Here is a 17,001-nt window from a genome sequence, read left to right as displayed (position 1 = left end):
TGTGGTGTTTCATGTTCTTATACAAAGAACACAAAAAATGACTCAAATTTCCTTTATGAGACGTGGCCGTGCATCATGTTATTTCGTACATTCTGATCAGTCTGTGATGTTTCGTATTCTTATACAAAGAACGCAAAAATGATTCAAATTTAATTTATGGTTTTAATTTCTCTAACTATTCTGACAATTTCATAATTACTTTTAGTAGTAAAACACTTATCAAACTGTATAAAATGTGTGTATATGTACCATCTTAGATATGCCATTCTTTGCGTAACGATAAGTTAAAGGCAATAGATGAAATACAGTAAAATAAACTCTCATCTGGTCAGTAAAGTTTCGACATTTTTTATCTAACCATATCAGAACACGGCAGCAACGTAGATGATACACTCTATCTTCTTTTTATACTTTAACGTACAACGTTGATAACAGATGTTACTGTTAACCATGAAGAATTAGTATGTTTGTGTAAAGCATCTGATGTCGGCCTAAACTTTATGCACTAGAGCTTTAAAAAACCTGATATTTTTTATGGCAGTTATAAAATATTTTTATTATTCTTTTAAAGTTCGATAACTTCGGTTTACTTTTATAGAAATTAATAATTCATTATTTTGTTTGTTGTTAAATACAAAGCTACAGAATGGGCTGTCTGTCTGTGCTTTCCCCATCGAGACTATAGAAATAGAATTTTTAATGTTATAAGCCCTCAGACTTACCATTGAGTCATCAGGGTTGGGGAGGGGGCAATAATACTTTTACTAAGTTGTATTGTAATGACGTTACATCTAAAGGAAAGAAAGCGTAGTTTCCTATCTTGGTTCATATTTAGTTCCAAACAACTAATGCATTCAGGTTAACCTCTCTGCTCAAGCCCCACATATGACAATAAACTTGTTTCGGAATATATTTATAGATAGATGCATGTATCTATGTGTATGTATCTTTGGCTTTGTTTTACTGCGGTACATTTACAAATATTACGTTGATTTTTTTTTCCGTGATGTAATTACAGCTCTATTTGGAACAGGTTTCATAGTACCTACAGATAGGGATAACTCATGACTACGTTTTATTATAATTGCTATTAATATTACTATTTTCAATATGTTTGACTGCCACTCTTATGGCGCACACACAGCCCAAACTGCGAAAAACTTGTTGTTTTTTACGATAAAGGAACGCAAACCGTGAACCCTCGGATTCACATTCCGGCATTTTAACCACGAGGCACACCCTCCGCCCATTAATGGCGCACTATCTGTGAACCATCTATGAATATCAAGAAACCTTAATAAGAACACGTTCCTCCATAGGCCATGACGGATTCTTTTGGTTAGCAGGATAATACTCTCTGCCACAGTACTTGTACAAATCACGTCTTCTTTTTAAGCAACAAATTCGTTTCGTTTTTTTTAAATATCCAATTTCTTATATTATTTTCGTTTTTTCAAGTATTAGTTTTGCTATAACAAACTGAGTGGGTTTCCATTATATTCTGTCCATAAACCATTAACTCACGGGCTTCTATTGGTCGGAATAAAAATTGTCTTCATGACTTTTTTAATTTCAGTTTTGCTCATGTCGAAATAGCAGCAGCGAAAGCCAACTGTTTTTTATGGTATTCGAAAATTATATTATAAGCTTAAAAGTTCTTATATCTTTTACAAATAATTAATAAAGTAATGTATGATATATTTCTAAAGTTGCACATATTTATAATATTCCATAATGCAAGATTCTTTAAAAACCAATTTTTGTCTTCTTTCTGTGTATGTATATATTGATCTTGTAGTTGAAATGCCCATTGTCTTATTTTTCAAGTTTTCTAGACGATTTAGAACGACTCGGTAAAAAAGATTACATGCCTACAGAGCAAGATATCCTGAGAACGAGAGTTAAAACTACGGGCATCGTAGAAGTTCACTTCTCATTTAAAAACTTAAATTTCAAGTAAGTGCTTGTATTATCATTCAGTGTTGTATTTTCGTCTGTGTTTTTGTCCGCCTGTTGATTTTTCATGTGGAAACGTTTTTGCTGAAATGTTAAAATTCCCTTTGGTTGATTAAGATAAACTATATGATTATCGAAAAATCTACATTTGTTACTCAAATATTAATTATTTGTTCATAGTGTCTATTTTGTGTTTATGTATGGCAAAACCCTGATCTCTACATCTGGTAAGAAAAATAACTGATAAAGGAGTTCATGATTGATGTCTGTTACGTATCATGTCACGCGATTTTCACTAGTATAACATACATGTGTGGTTATAGTCTGTACTATCTTACAATACATTTTTAACAAACAAACAGTACGAACCGTGGCCACTTGCATAGCTGAAGCAACAGACGAAGTGTCTTGTTTCTAGATTATGAAAATGTTGGCATCACATTATTTCAAACATATACATATACTGCATGTGCAGATAAACTTTTCTCTAAATATTTATTTATTTCACGTCATTAGAAAAGTTTTCGCTGATATCTAGATGGCAAAAATTTATATGAGAAACTATTTTCATGCAGAAGTTTACAGAAATAAAGTTTATTTTTTTATTGTATGTATCTAAGATAAAGTAAACAATAAATGACGTGGTTATAAAACATGATGCATTTTATCACTCTTGTTGACATGTTTTTACTTCTTTGAGAATTGTCTAGACTTATTTTAAATGAATAAATAAGCTCACGAAGCATAAAAGATGATGAAACATTTTGGATGTACCTATGATGTATTACAACAATTAACAAATTTCTACAGTAAAATTAGATCTTAAAATGATTCATTATAAGAGTAATGTTTATCACGACAGAACAGTTATGCGGACTGGTAAATATAAATTTTATTCTAGAATTTTCTTTCAGTCCTTATTAATATATACTTTCCCTGCACCTGTAGCATACACCGACAAATGTTGGGTAGCCAAATCTCCTGATTATGCTTATCTCTATCGTTATGGGCCTAATTTTTCCATAGAAAGTATTTAACAAAGTTCTTGTTTAAAATTTTGAGTCGTTTTGTTTAAATTTGGTTATACCCTTTTTCAGAGTTCTACCATAAACAACTCCAAGATATCTAATATAACGTTCAATCGTTGTCACAGTTTGTAGTCTCTACGTTCAGCTTACTTCAATAAGATAATAATTACTAGCTAGTATATATTGTGTGTTTCTGTTGCTAATCTGCTACTTTTTCAGAGGAGTTCTGAGAAAGACGTTTATTCTAGCAGTAGGCGTCGAAATTCCATCCTAGGTGTTCTTGTTATTCACTCGTTAGAGCTTCTTTCACTTAACAATATCAATGATTTTAGGAGAGGTTAGCCAATTTTCTTATGACTTTTGTGCAAGTTTAACTGGTGTGTTGTTAGTTAGATCAATGTAAAATATATTTTATTTTTCTTGTTTGTGGTTCATATTCCATTATTTTAGAATTATTCCACGTTATTGTTGGTCTTCTCTGACATGATATGCTATTGCAGGTAGATTATTTTAGAGTCTTGTTTGTCCATTTATGCTGCTAACTTCTTAATTTTATCAGTATGTAGAGTTAGGTTTACTATAATCACTACCATCAGTCGAAAGGAAACGGGAAACTTGGAGTTCTGTGGAAGTATATGTTGAATACAATGTCATGTTGCGGAATTGAAATTTGAAAACTGAACAATACTTCTTGTGAACTAAAACAGTACTTCATGTCAGCTAGAACAGTACTTCATGTGAACCAGAACAGGTTTAGGAATTTCCATCCATAATTTTTAACTAACAGCTAGAATAAACACAGCCAATCAGCAACATCTACCGCTACAAGAGCAATCAGCACAATCACGGCTTGAACCCTGGGATTCACAGCCTGACATGTTAATCACTAGCCTCCTTCATATTGCGATTTTGTGTTAGAATGAAGGTAACCACACATCTTTTTAGGTCATGTTTGTGATCAATGATTTAGATTAGCCCTTTACAAAGCAATATAATGTATTCGTTTATTAATTCTAATTAATTGAAACCATTAGAAATACTTATTTTGTACGACTGGGGAGAAAAAAACTTGCACACGAACTCTTATAGAACTGGGTACACATGGAAAGAGCTTCATTCAGGTTTTTCTCGGATACATTTTATTCTACACAGATATTAAAAAATATATCCTCGAACATACAAATGAAACGTATGTTACTTGGTTTCCTACAATATTACTACCAAATATTTAATCTCTGTACATACGAAGGGAAACAAATCACCATAAAACTGCACTTATGTTGTGGGAATTATAAGTTAAGGTGATTTGTTCTGTTTAGTTATTTTCATGAGTTCTTAAATTTAATTTAATATCTGTTTATATTTACATTTGACTGGTTGATTCTGTGATCCATTGAAAACACTTGTGAAAGTTACCATAGCTTACCAGTTTCAAGTTTCAGATAAGGAATGAAATATTAGAACATGCGTTTTTAATTTTCATTGAGTATCTAAAAATAAACTTGGCACTGGAAGTGTTGTTGATCTATAAACTTGATAGTGAAATAGTTAGGAATAAGTTAGTTAGAGTTGATCTTTGCCCATCGGTAAAGTTCTTGAGGTTGAGTTATAACAATAAACTTTGTTTAAAACGACAGTCTTTGACATTCTTACGTTTTTTTTCAAAACACGATATAGCGATTTGGGCAATATTTTCAGTTGAAGCTTTTCACTGACGATCTTGTAAAGTAACGTAGCGATGTAAGTTACAGGAAAACGAAGTATTGCGTAAATAAAATAAAATGTAGGCTTAGAAACATAAAAATATATATAAACAGATTTGTTCGTACTACTCTAGTTATCATATTGCGTATTCTTCTGAATCTGAGATAAAAACATTCTTATTTATCCTACATAACTGTCAGGCATAAACTAAACACTATGACCACATTCTTATTTATCCTACATAACTGTCAGGCATAAACTAAACACTATGAACACTTTCTTATTTATCCTACATAACTGTCAGGCATAAACTAAACACTGTCAACACTTTCTTATTTATCATACATAACTGTCAGGCATAAACTAAACACTATGACCACCATAACTGTCAGGCATAAACTAAACACTATGAACACTTTCTTATTTATCCTACAGAACTGTCAGGCATAAACTAAACACTATGAACACTTTCTTATTTATCCTACAGAACTGTCAGGCATAAACTAAACACTATGAACACTTTCTTATTTATCATACATAACTGTCAACAAAGACTGTTAGGCAACTCTCATATATAACATTAGAATTCAAAGCCCACTAGTTAAAAGTAAACTTATACGGCAAATGCTAATCAAACCACAGAATACTTTTAAGCCCATATCAAATTCTTTGGACTTTTTTCACTCATGTACAAGCTCTTTGTATGATCGGTTTGCTTATCTATATATATATATATATATATAATAGCTGAATGTCTGCCTGTCATGCTCAGTATCTTTTGAAAAGTTAATCGTAGAAATATATGTATATATATATATATACACAAACTCACATATATATATACATATAAATGCTTCTTTTAAAGAGTACATTACATGCAAATTATTAATTGTTTTGCAATTACTTAAAATTTCATATTCATATCAACATCGATTCGTCAGTCTTCGTGTGTGCTAATTGGTCAATTTGAGAAGAAAAACTTATTAAGAACAAAAGAAAATTTTTTGAGGGAATTTCACGAAAAAAAAACGGGACTTCTTCCGTTGACTGATTGAAAGAAATATTTTAAAAATAGGAGCATAATCGGAAAAAACGCATAAACAGAGGAACGTGTTTGAATATATATTTGTTGTAATTCTGTTTTTATATATTTGTTTTATTTTCTTTTTTCATGTCGCTATTATATAAACACGTGATTTTGTTGTACCATGTCGAATAAATGAATTTGAATTGAATTGAATGTCTTCTCATTGACACCTCTTATAGAAATGACATCTGTCAAAAAGCACTCACGTCCATAACGATCTTTCCTTGCGCTCAGTAAAATGACAAGGAAATGTGACATCCAGCAGAAAAACTCCTAGCGACTGCTTGGCGAAGCTGAGTGAGCTAATGTGCTGGATGCACCCATTGCATCGAAAACCAAAGATTTTGCCAACAATGGACTGATTCAGTCTTCTTTGCTTAAAAACAAACTCAATGCAAATTTCGTTATTGAAATAACACATGGAATGACAAAATACGGTTGTAAACGGCCACTTAGACAATCATATTGCATATGCACTGTAGTCCAAGGGATTGGGTTGAATGCAAATTTTATATTTATTAATCACTATTTTTAGGAAAATTATCATTGAACTGTTTCAATGGGCATCTGCTAGTTACTTGTCTTACTATGTTCGTGAAGTAGGTGCTGAAAATTATTTCTCTTTGCTCATTGTGATTTACGTTTTATTAAGGTTAGGAGAAAATTGTACATAGATATAGAAAATGAAACCTTTTATTTATTTTTGGATTTATTTCTTTGTTTCTAAATGGAAAGTTGTACAATCGTTATCTATGGATCCAATCAAAATATATATATTAATGAGAGAAATTATATAAAGAAATCCACAGACAGTAGCTTATGTGTCATACAAAAATGAACTTTGTGTACTCAGTGAATCCACAGACAGCAGCTTATGTGTCATACAAAAATGAACTTTGTGTACTCAGTGAATCCAAAGACAGTAGCTTACGTGTCATACGAAAATGAACTTTGTGTACTCAGTGTTTGATCTTGTCATCACTTAATATTTTCAATGCAGATTAAAATATACTGTAAGTATGCTTCTTATTGTTTGTTTTAGTAGAAGCTTCAGCTAGAATACATGACACATAAATAAGCAAACCGATTGTATAAAGAGATTGCACGTGACTGAAAAAAAGTCCAAACAATTCGATATAGGAGATAATATGAGAGATTTTTCCTTGAATTTTCTTCATAGTTTTTTATCGCTTGTTTGTATGTTTGTTTGTAATTAAGCACAAAGCTACACAATGGGCTATCTGTGCTCTGCACACCACGAGTATCGAAACCCAGATTCTAGCGTTGTAAGTCCGCAGACATACTGCTGTGCCACTGGGGGCGTTTTTTATCAATCCAAATATACGAGTAAACCTCCTATGCTATAAAAAACACCAAATATATTATATTAAACCAGTTATTACAGAACTAATCTCTAGATAGTGTTAATATATATAGTTCATATTCGTTGTCCTTCGATGTCTTCATGGCTCATCTATAAGCTTATAACACACAAATAGGAGTTTCGTTCCTGTGATTGGCACAGCATAGATACTCCATTGTGCATTTTGCACTTAACAACAAACAAACAAACTTGTACTTGAAGGTAAATAGCAAATTATGCTTTATACGGTTACATTCTAGTGTTATAACCTTTCTCCAAGTCATTATCGAAGAGTGTTTTATAGAACCCGTCAGCTCAATATTTACTGATTATAAATAAATGTAAGTTGAAATTAAAATGCATGTAAGTTGGGTTTGAAATATTAAACTATCACAACTTTTCGTTTGTTAACATTCATACTTCTTGACGTCAACTTGCTTTACCTCACACCACAAGTACTTGACGCTCATTATTTAAATAAGACGTGGCCTGTACAATGTAATTTGCCAGGCCATATATATATATAAAATCAAAATATGCATTTTTGTGTTCATTTTCAAAGTGGAAATAATACACATTTATTTAATTTATCGATATAATTGATGTGGCAAAATATCCAAATAGAAAGAATTCATTAAGGAATTCTTGAATCAGAAAAAAGAGCATTAAATTGTCTCATATGGATACTGGCAAAATACGCAGAACACTCATTTCAGTTCATCCTATTTTCAAAACAGTAGCTCCAATCTTACATAACCTACAGTGTTATAGCCCTTAGCATATGTGATATTTTATGTAAATGTAAGAATTAAAGAACACAATTTTAAATGGATGTGGTTTGTCTATTTTTTTGGACTGACGCGACCAGACTGGAATATTGCATGTGTGTCACTTGAAACGGGAAATCTGTGTATGCGAAGTAACTGTATTTTTGGGTGTTCTTGAAAACATCTACAAGTAAACTTTCCAGTCTACCAGGCACTGGTGAGGTTTTCACTTGTCTAGCATATAGCTGTTTTATCCACTGTCGCCATGACAACAGCTAGCATACCTTTCTCATACACGAGAGTCTCCACCCATTGTGTCGCTTTTACAATAACAGAACCTGGGTGTAATAGGGAAGAAGTAAAACTGTAGACACTGGTTGCCACACAAATAATAAGTTAACCTCTGTACAAGTATCGACCTCTAGCTTCAGACTATGAGAATCCAGTACACAGACATTTCGTTTCTACTAGATTTCTTTTTAGATATGTAGGTTTAGCACGGGTCAAGGTGACCTCATAGTAACACCACGTGGATGTTACTTCCTGTCTTAGGCTTTGCATTCACAGTTTGCACTGTCATGTATTCTAGCTGAAGCTTCTATTAAAGTTCATTATTGTATGACACATAAGCTACTGTCTTTGGATTTCATTTTCTTTATATAATTTCTCTCATTAATGTATATTTTGATTGGATCCAATAACAAATATTCTTCATTACCATTACTGATCACATTAGATAAAACCGTGTTTTCGCTCAAAAGTAGTATTAGCTTATCCACTACTCTTATATCTTCAACAAAAATCCATTACCTATCGAATATTTCAATGTCAAACTGAAAACATTCTCTCACCAGCATAAAGTATCAGGCGCACAGTATCTTCCAATAATGCTTCACTTGTCAGTAATAATAGTTTACTTCATACCTCAATGCCTTGACATTCAGATCAAATCCTTTATTTTCCATCCTATGATGTTTGACAGTTATGTTTTTTTTATATAACTGATTCATTCATGTTATTCACTTCTTATGAACAATTATATGTATTGTCCATATAGGTGTGCAACATCAGACACAGGTATACATTTAGAGTCATAAGTTAGACAGACTTCATCTGGCTCATTTACCATTACCATGGTATCTTAGGCAATTACTGTTAGTTATTGCCTCAATTGCTGTGGTACCATAACCGCGGCCCAGCATGGCCAGGTGGTTGGGCGCTCGACTCGCAATCTGAGGATCGCGGGTTCGAATCCCCGTCACACCAAACATGCTCGCCCTTTCAGCCGTGGGGGTGTTATTATGTGACGGTCAATCCCACTATTCGTTGGTAAAAGAGTAGCCCAAAAGTTGGCGGTGTGTGGTGATGACTAGCTGCCTTTCCTCTAGTCTTACACTGCTAAATTAGGGACGGCTAGCGCAGATAGCCCTCGTGTAGCTTTGCGCGAAATTCAAAACAAACAAACAAACCATAACCGCTGCCATCTAGGAACCAATTTGCTCAACTCATTATGATATGATCATCTCATATTTATGCAATAAGTAATCATTGGAATAATTCAGTTCAACTAATAAAACCTTTAACTAAAATTCATACAGCCAATGTTAATTCTCATGATGCCCACTACAATATGCGTCAATACACGCTTAGACTAACACAGACTAAATACAATATTTAACAGTAAAATAAATTTACTCTCCTGAATGGCTACAAATACTAGGAGCTGAACTATCACAATATGGTATCACTATTTGTGAGTTGATTCACTCACTGCATTTGATATAATAAAAAATAAAAGCAGATAAAATCAAGTGAAACAAGGACTATATACCCTCATTATCCTCTAACTCATCAGATTCAACCTCTGACTCTGGGTTTAGCCAGCGCACAAGAAGTACACCAGCGAGTATGAATTTAGCTTCTCAATATGCTCAATGTATTTATATGTTTTACATGATCACTGCAACGCATTATTAGGTGGAATAAGTTGCCAGAGAATAAGATAAGAACCTGTCTAGCTCAGCTGGTACTGAGTTGCTTCTCTACTTCTGGCTCACACCAAAGCCACCTCCAGTTTCCATGCTTTAATATTCATTCCTTAACTGATTTATTGTAACATCTGTACTGCCATATGACAATTTTTCCTTGCTATTTATGCTATTCATGAATGTAAGCTATTTCACACTTTAACCACTATACTCATTCTTGTGTAACGTAGAAAATTCATTATTTGTATGGACCACATGTTGTTGAAATAGCACATCTGCTCCATAAATCACTACCAAATATGAACATATTTGGTGAACAGTCAATCAACTACTGTTAAGTTGCACAATAAGTCATCATGGGAACAGTGCTAATCCCAGTCACTCCCTCATTGTTAACAAACTTCACAACTATCCACTTGGTAATTTGTATGACCCATTCTGCCAAACTGTCAGACTAGGGAGTAATAAGGTGGAGTGGGTATCTTCACCAAACTCAACACTTTACACAACTTAGAGAATAGCTGGATATTCAAATCAGCTCTCTGGTTCAGGTGAATTTCTTTAAGTTAATCAAATCATAATATCAGTGTTCCACCAATACATTAATTATGGACTGTGCTATCAGCCAGGTTTTCTTCTGGGTAGCACACACAGTGTACAATGTTTACATCTATTATACTAATACACAGTTTTTGTCTGTCTTGAAAATGCGCGCACATCTTACAATTAAAAAAGCGCATGTACACGCACTTCATTTCAACAGACGTAAACAAAAGGTAGATGTAAATATACTTTAGTAAACATTTTGTACAATAACATATTAAAAACTTACCAATGTTTTTAAAAAGGTCTAAAGTTAGGTCGTACAATAACATTATAAATCTATTTATTGATAATATTAAGTACGGTAAAGTTCAGCCGTAACTAAACTAAAGCAAAAACGTTCACAAATTGCAGTGTTAATTTATCTCTTTATCGAATATAATGCTGCCCATAATAAAGACTGAACTAATGTTGTATTTTTGCAAGTATGTGATTTAATATACAAGCATCCCTTCTGGATCCTTAATGGTCATGTGCTACTTCAGCAATGTATGATCCACAGTCCACACAAATAATGAACATTCTACCATACAAATAGGAAGCACATTTTTCATTGTGTTTTACAACTGTGACAATAGCACTCCAATTTCATTTTAACTGGCATCAGTATTCAGCAGAAATTGGCAATATTGTCATGGGTATGTTAACACCAGGACTTCAACTAAAGCACAATTTAATGACTGGAATGTTTGGTCACAGTCTTCAAGCCACTTAAAAGATAAACCAGCTTTAGTGAGAAAAAATACTGGTGCAGTAACATTTTAACATTTGGCCACAGAACATCGATAATAATATGATGCAAGCTAAGGAAAATGTGGATCTCTTCCTGGTCATAGGTTGAATCCAGTCTCGTACCAATAAAATATTTGCAAGGTCTGTAGTGACCCCATCTGTACCCACAACGTGATCAAGAAAATCCATCTGCTTAAGTATAAGTATACACTTCCATGGTTTCAACTTGAAATCTGATTTCCTTATCCATTCAAGTAAAGTACCATATTCAGGTTCTCAACAACAGACTCAAACATGCAGCCAAACAACAAGAGGTCATCAATATAGATCAGACACCTTTCCTATTGCAGCATTTTTTGTGTAAGCATTATTAGCATATCAAAAGCGATAGGTGTATTACACATGCGAAATGTCATGGCAAGGAACTTATACAAACCATCTCCAGCACCAAAAGTAGTTTTAGGTCTACACTTATCATGCATCTCGACTTCACGGTGTCAGTAAGCAAGATCTAAAGTGATGAACCAATGAGCACATCTGTTCACTTTAGTTAGAAAGAAATCAACACGAGTCATCACATTCACACATCTAAAATCAACATAGAACATTTGCATGCCACCCTTCTACCAGAAGGCTGTATTTTGCCATCCTGTAATAACTACTATATTTCAGTTCTGGTTTTATTTCTAGTATTCAAGTGAAACATATACAATGGCTAGTGTATGGAACATTCATTAGATGTATCTGTGTGGTGGCAAATTACAGTTTTTTGAACCAACCAACCATCTGGTTACACAAACACATCAACATATTCAATCAACAACTCACTGTTTGAATCTAGTTTACCAACCTAATTATGGTTGGAACCCTATATTCACTCTTGTACATGGGACAACAAAAGCAACCACAGCAGCACCACTAATTTTGGTTACCTCTACCTCACCATGAAAATTACCAACTCAGGAGGAATCTGTATATAATTATAGAGCATCACTAGGATGATATCACCTCTCAGGCAGGTAATTGTTTGAGTTAATGCTGCCTGCATTTAGGACAAGAAACAGTGCACTTCATGTATTGCTTACTGCTTACATCATTTTATTACACTGCGGCAATACACTAGACTTCATTTACAGTATGTATACGACTTAGATGATTTTCCTATTGAAACACAGTTACATGTTATACAGGTGAAGGTGAGTGGCAATTTCTGTGGTAGGCCCACCTCCAAGGTCATCGACAATTACCTTTATCCTTTCAGTAAAATTATCTAGATGTAATTAAAGGCATTTCTGTCCATTCACATACAGTTAATCGTCAATATTAAATTGCTGGCTTCACTCAGAGTGTCTGATACATGGCAAGTTCAACCAGTGTTATCACAGTTTCTGTATCAACTGGAAACTCTACATATTGCCTATACATCTTTATTAGCTCACATCAAATACAAATCAGCCTTAATAGAATGGGCTCATCATCAAACCTTTTGATATATGTTAATTGTTTATACACACCCCTCCAACTTCGCAGCCAGACCAAACTTTGGGCTTCTTTAGGTTTTCAGAATCAGAATGGGGGTAGCTCTAGCTTGCCAACAACCTTTCTACATCTGTTTAGTAGTCAGGCAGAATATGAACTTTCATCTATTTTACTGAGAAGCATAGTATGTACAGTACATTCTAAGATGACCTACTAGCCCATAAAAAAACCAAGATCTTCCTTTCCAGAGCAATTTATTTGTGAAGGAATCATTGGGATTTGCTGTGGCACAAATATCATTGGAGTACCAGGGAAGCTCTGCTCATTCACTAATGGGGCTGTATTGCAATACTGGGATTTGTACTGCAGCTGATCTTTCCTTGATAGAATATGAGGTTAGTGTGATGCAGGCATTTCAGAAAGGTAGTTTGGATTAGCTACAGCCACTGCAGCTGCCTCTCTGAATATTTTCCTTTCTTGTGACCCTTCAAAGTTATATCCTTATACCTCGTTACCACAGATGCTGCTTCTATCAGGGTGAAAATGCTTATCCTACCCAGATGATGCTATGATCTCATTTTGTGTTTCCTCAATAAACTTGTCAATGGCATCTTTATGATCTTCTAACGCCATAGCAGAATATGCTTTTTTCCTTTCAAATAGTGCAAATTGGTTGCATACGTTTTTTAAATGGTCCCGTCTTTCAAGCTTTGAACTTGGTCTGATTGAAATCTTTGTTTTCCATTGAGTCAAAATTTGGTTACAACTCATCTGTTTCTCAATCATCAAGTTGCTTCTTATTCAATTGTTAAATCAAGGCAAGCACACTATTGTCCAGACTCAATAGTAAGTGTTGCACTGTTTGTTTTTAATCCTAGCCATTCCCAGAAGTTATCTGCTTAAAATGCTTCAAGAGATTGCATGTATATTATGTTAACCATATCCCAAATGTTAGATAGAAATTTGTTTAACCTGATTCACAGGGACTTGTGGTGGTACTATCACCCAACACTAGACTGAGACGTCCTAAACATCAGGAGTATAGTGTAGAAGACAAGCTCCGGGATTCTTACATTTGGATGAAGTTCCTGACCTGTACCACAAAATTACGAGGTGCTGAGGACATCCGTATCTATGGAATCTAGTCTACATGTTCTTTGGTCTGACTGGTAACCTGTATCCCATAAAGGAGATGTGATGCTAACAATTGCCCCATGGATCACCATCTTCACCATTTGGGGCCCACTGCATCACCTGCTGGCTAAACAGCTGGGGCTAGCAGATATTATTTTCACGCAACACCTTCAGTCTGTTTTTTGGCTAGGCTTATGGTAGCATCATCCAGAGTCAGAATTGGACTACTGTAATCAGCAAACACTTAGGAGTTAAACAGAGATTGCCTCATTTTGCCTTAGCCGCACACAGTAAGTCACCACAATGACTCTCAACAGACCATGACTCATGTGCACTTAGAATGATTCTCAAGAGCATACTTGATCAGCAACTCTGGAAGCGCGAGATTTTGGCACTTCCAGTTCCTATGTTTGTAACTCCAGCAAACTTGAGGTCGTGGATCGTTGCTGCACTGGCAATATTCCAATTTCCAAGAGAGGCCTTATCCGAGACCCAATTTACTCTCTTGGACAGCCATCTTCCTTCAGTGATGAAATAACCCCATTTGTTATAAGATCTTCTACTTGTGGAATATGCCACTTCATTATTCATAGATATCTAAACTTAAGACACACGAGAGCTAAGAAGAGCACATTAAGTAAGATCCATTAGAGAAAAAACAAAACAGAAAACTGCAATAATGGTCCTGTGTTTGTGGCACCAAATCTCTTTCTTACTACTTTTCTCTGTGTAATTTTCAGGTGCAAGTATAATCTTAAAGATGCGGATGGCAGCCAAAATAGCTAAAGAAGTTTGAAGCAGAAAATAGCTTTAAAACAATGTTAAAATAACGTGAAAAGCAGTGTTTATTACATCAGAAACAATTAAAGCAAACGAGTGTACAGGATAATGACAGAAAGAGAGATTTGAATTCTCTATCTTCTTATGAAGAGATTCTCTCTTAGACTGAGAAAGTGGGGCATTATATACACGAAAACAATAATGCCATTCCTCTCAGGGCACATCCTCTACCCACATCACTATTGGCCATTCTAGTAGCAGAATAAGGAGGACACGTCCTCAAGGCATCACCTGCCCTGCCAGTGGAAAAGTTCACTGTCCTCCTTTACAGCGTCCTATTATTCAATATTCTTTCATAGGAGAAGATGCTCGCGACACTAAAAGGGAATGACTCAGATCAATAGGTATCTAGATCTAAAGGAATCTAGCCACATACCATGACCAACATTCTACTGCTAAAACATACACTCATGGCTAAAAACGCACCTGCTCGAAATTTCTTGATAATTGTAGGTAACTGAAATGCTCACTGTACTAAGCTAAATAATTTTGTTTTATTTGTTTTAGCGCAAATGTAAACAATAGGCTATCTACGGTCCGTCTACCGTGGGGAATTGGACCCAGATTTTATCGTTGTAAGTCCGTAAGCTTACCGCTGACCCTCTTGGAACTACACTGAGGAAGACAGGAAACACTAAATACGTTTTGCATACAATCACTGCAACACCTATATCATCAATAAGTATGCGTTATGATGGTAGCCCTCTGTAACAACAATGAATATATTTATAAAGGTAATATTCTCAAACAAACATTATTATTACTATATAATTCCATGCTCATGGATAATTATCTCGATTTTTAGCCACTTTCAAACTGCTTTGTGACAAGTAATATCATTTCTGCGAATAAATCTAAAAATGCTCTAGATCGATTATCGCTTTAACAAAAACTACTGAGCCATTAAACTACTGTACTTTCAAGTTGTAACGTTTTATCTCATAATTTTGTATCTTCTACTTTCAAGTTGTAACGTTTTATCTCATAATTTTTTATCTTCTGGGAAGCAATCAATCACTCTAACTTTGAGATACTATAATTTCACGATATCGATGAAAGGTAATTAACTTGTGGTTTTTGCGTTAATAGAGAATGTAGCTTCGTTGACGTCCAAAGAAAACTGGACTAAATAGTTGGAACTCATCCTGACATAATTGTTACAAGATAAATATTAAACTATTTATAAAATAAGTTGCCCATAAATTTATCACATCCTAAACCTTTCGTCGAATCGGAAATGTTTTTAAAAAAGTCAACTTATTTACTAACTAAATCCAAAAAGATGATTTTATTCGTTATAAATTCAAATGTACTCGTCCCCTCACCCTGCTCATTATGTTTCTTTTAATCAAATCTCGTTGAAAAGTATCCTTAACCTTTTTCTCAATGATACGTAACCTCTGTATAGTATTTACATTTCCTCCAGCGGGTAATTTTAACCCTAAAATCCATTCGATTCTAGGCGGTGAACAGTTTGTAAATAGCATATTGTGTAGCTTTGAGCAAAAAAACAAGTACTTAATTTTTTGTATTATTACTGTGTTTGTTTGTTTGTAATTAAGCACAAAGCTACACAATGGGCTATCTGTGATCTGCTCACCACGGGTATCGAAACCCAGATTCTAGCGTTGTAAATACGCAGACATACCGCTGTGCCATTGGGGGGCTTAACGTTGTGTGTTGTATATCTCCCAGAACAAAACTATCAGTAAAGGGAGTTAGTTTTGGCTATGAATGTGCGGTTTGTCTATACTGACGAAACCACTGTTGTTAACTTTATACAAGTTGTAAATGTCTACAGAACTTGAAGATTTGTTTTAAAACTTGTGGGTCTTCAATGTCAATTAACTACATCATCAAGATATATATATATATACCTTCATATCGTACTTCAGCGAGTTCGATTTTATCTTTCTCAGACTTTTGTTTGTTTGTTTTTTAATGAAGGCGCTAATTTAATGGCTTAATTGATGTTCATACATTTATCTACTGGCGTGTGAGAAAATTGAGAAGCTGAACGAGTCTTGCATGACTGAGAACATTTAAGTTCACAGACCGGAAATTTTCACCTTTTGCTAGATTATCAAAGTAGGTTACACTTCTTTTACAAAACTGTTCTGGACAATGTAATAATATAAATTCATTAAAATTGGTAAACGTATACATGCTGTTTCGATTTTTTTGTATGCATTTTTATCAGTATGTGGAAAATTTATTTTTCTTCACAAGAATTATATTTTTAATTTAAAAAAAAATTCATTAATCACCTTGATTTATTTCTTGTTAAAAATTTATAATAAATAATTAATCAAAAACAACG

At 34.1% G+C, this 17,001-nt stretch overlaps 1 protein-coding gene across 1 annotated transcript in view; it reads left to right on the top strand.

Annotated features, from left to right (window-relative positions):
• Positions 1–17,001, top strand: part of LOC106463578 (guanine nucleotide-binding protein G(o) subunit alpha-like) — a 97,908-nt gene that overhangs the window by 56,691 nt on the left and 24,216 nt on the right. Inside the window, exon 5 of the mRNA XM_022391108.1 lies at positions 1,828–1,956. Within this exon, the coding sequence (XP_022246816.1) occupies positions 1,828–1,956 (129 nt within the window). The remainder of the gene's footprint in view (positions 1–1,827; positions 1,957–17,001) is intronic.

This window comes from Limulus polyphemus, unplaced genomic scaffold (assembly GCF_000517525.1).
Source record: "Limulus polyphemus unplaced genomic scaffold, Limulus_polyphemus-2.1.2 Scaffold1440, whole genome shotgun sequence".
NCBI lineage: Eukaryota > Metazoa > Arthropoda > Merostomata > Xiphosura > Limulidae > Limulus > Limulus polyphemus.
This window is presented reverse-complemented; position numbering and strand designations above follow the sequence as displayed.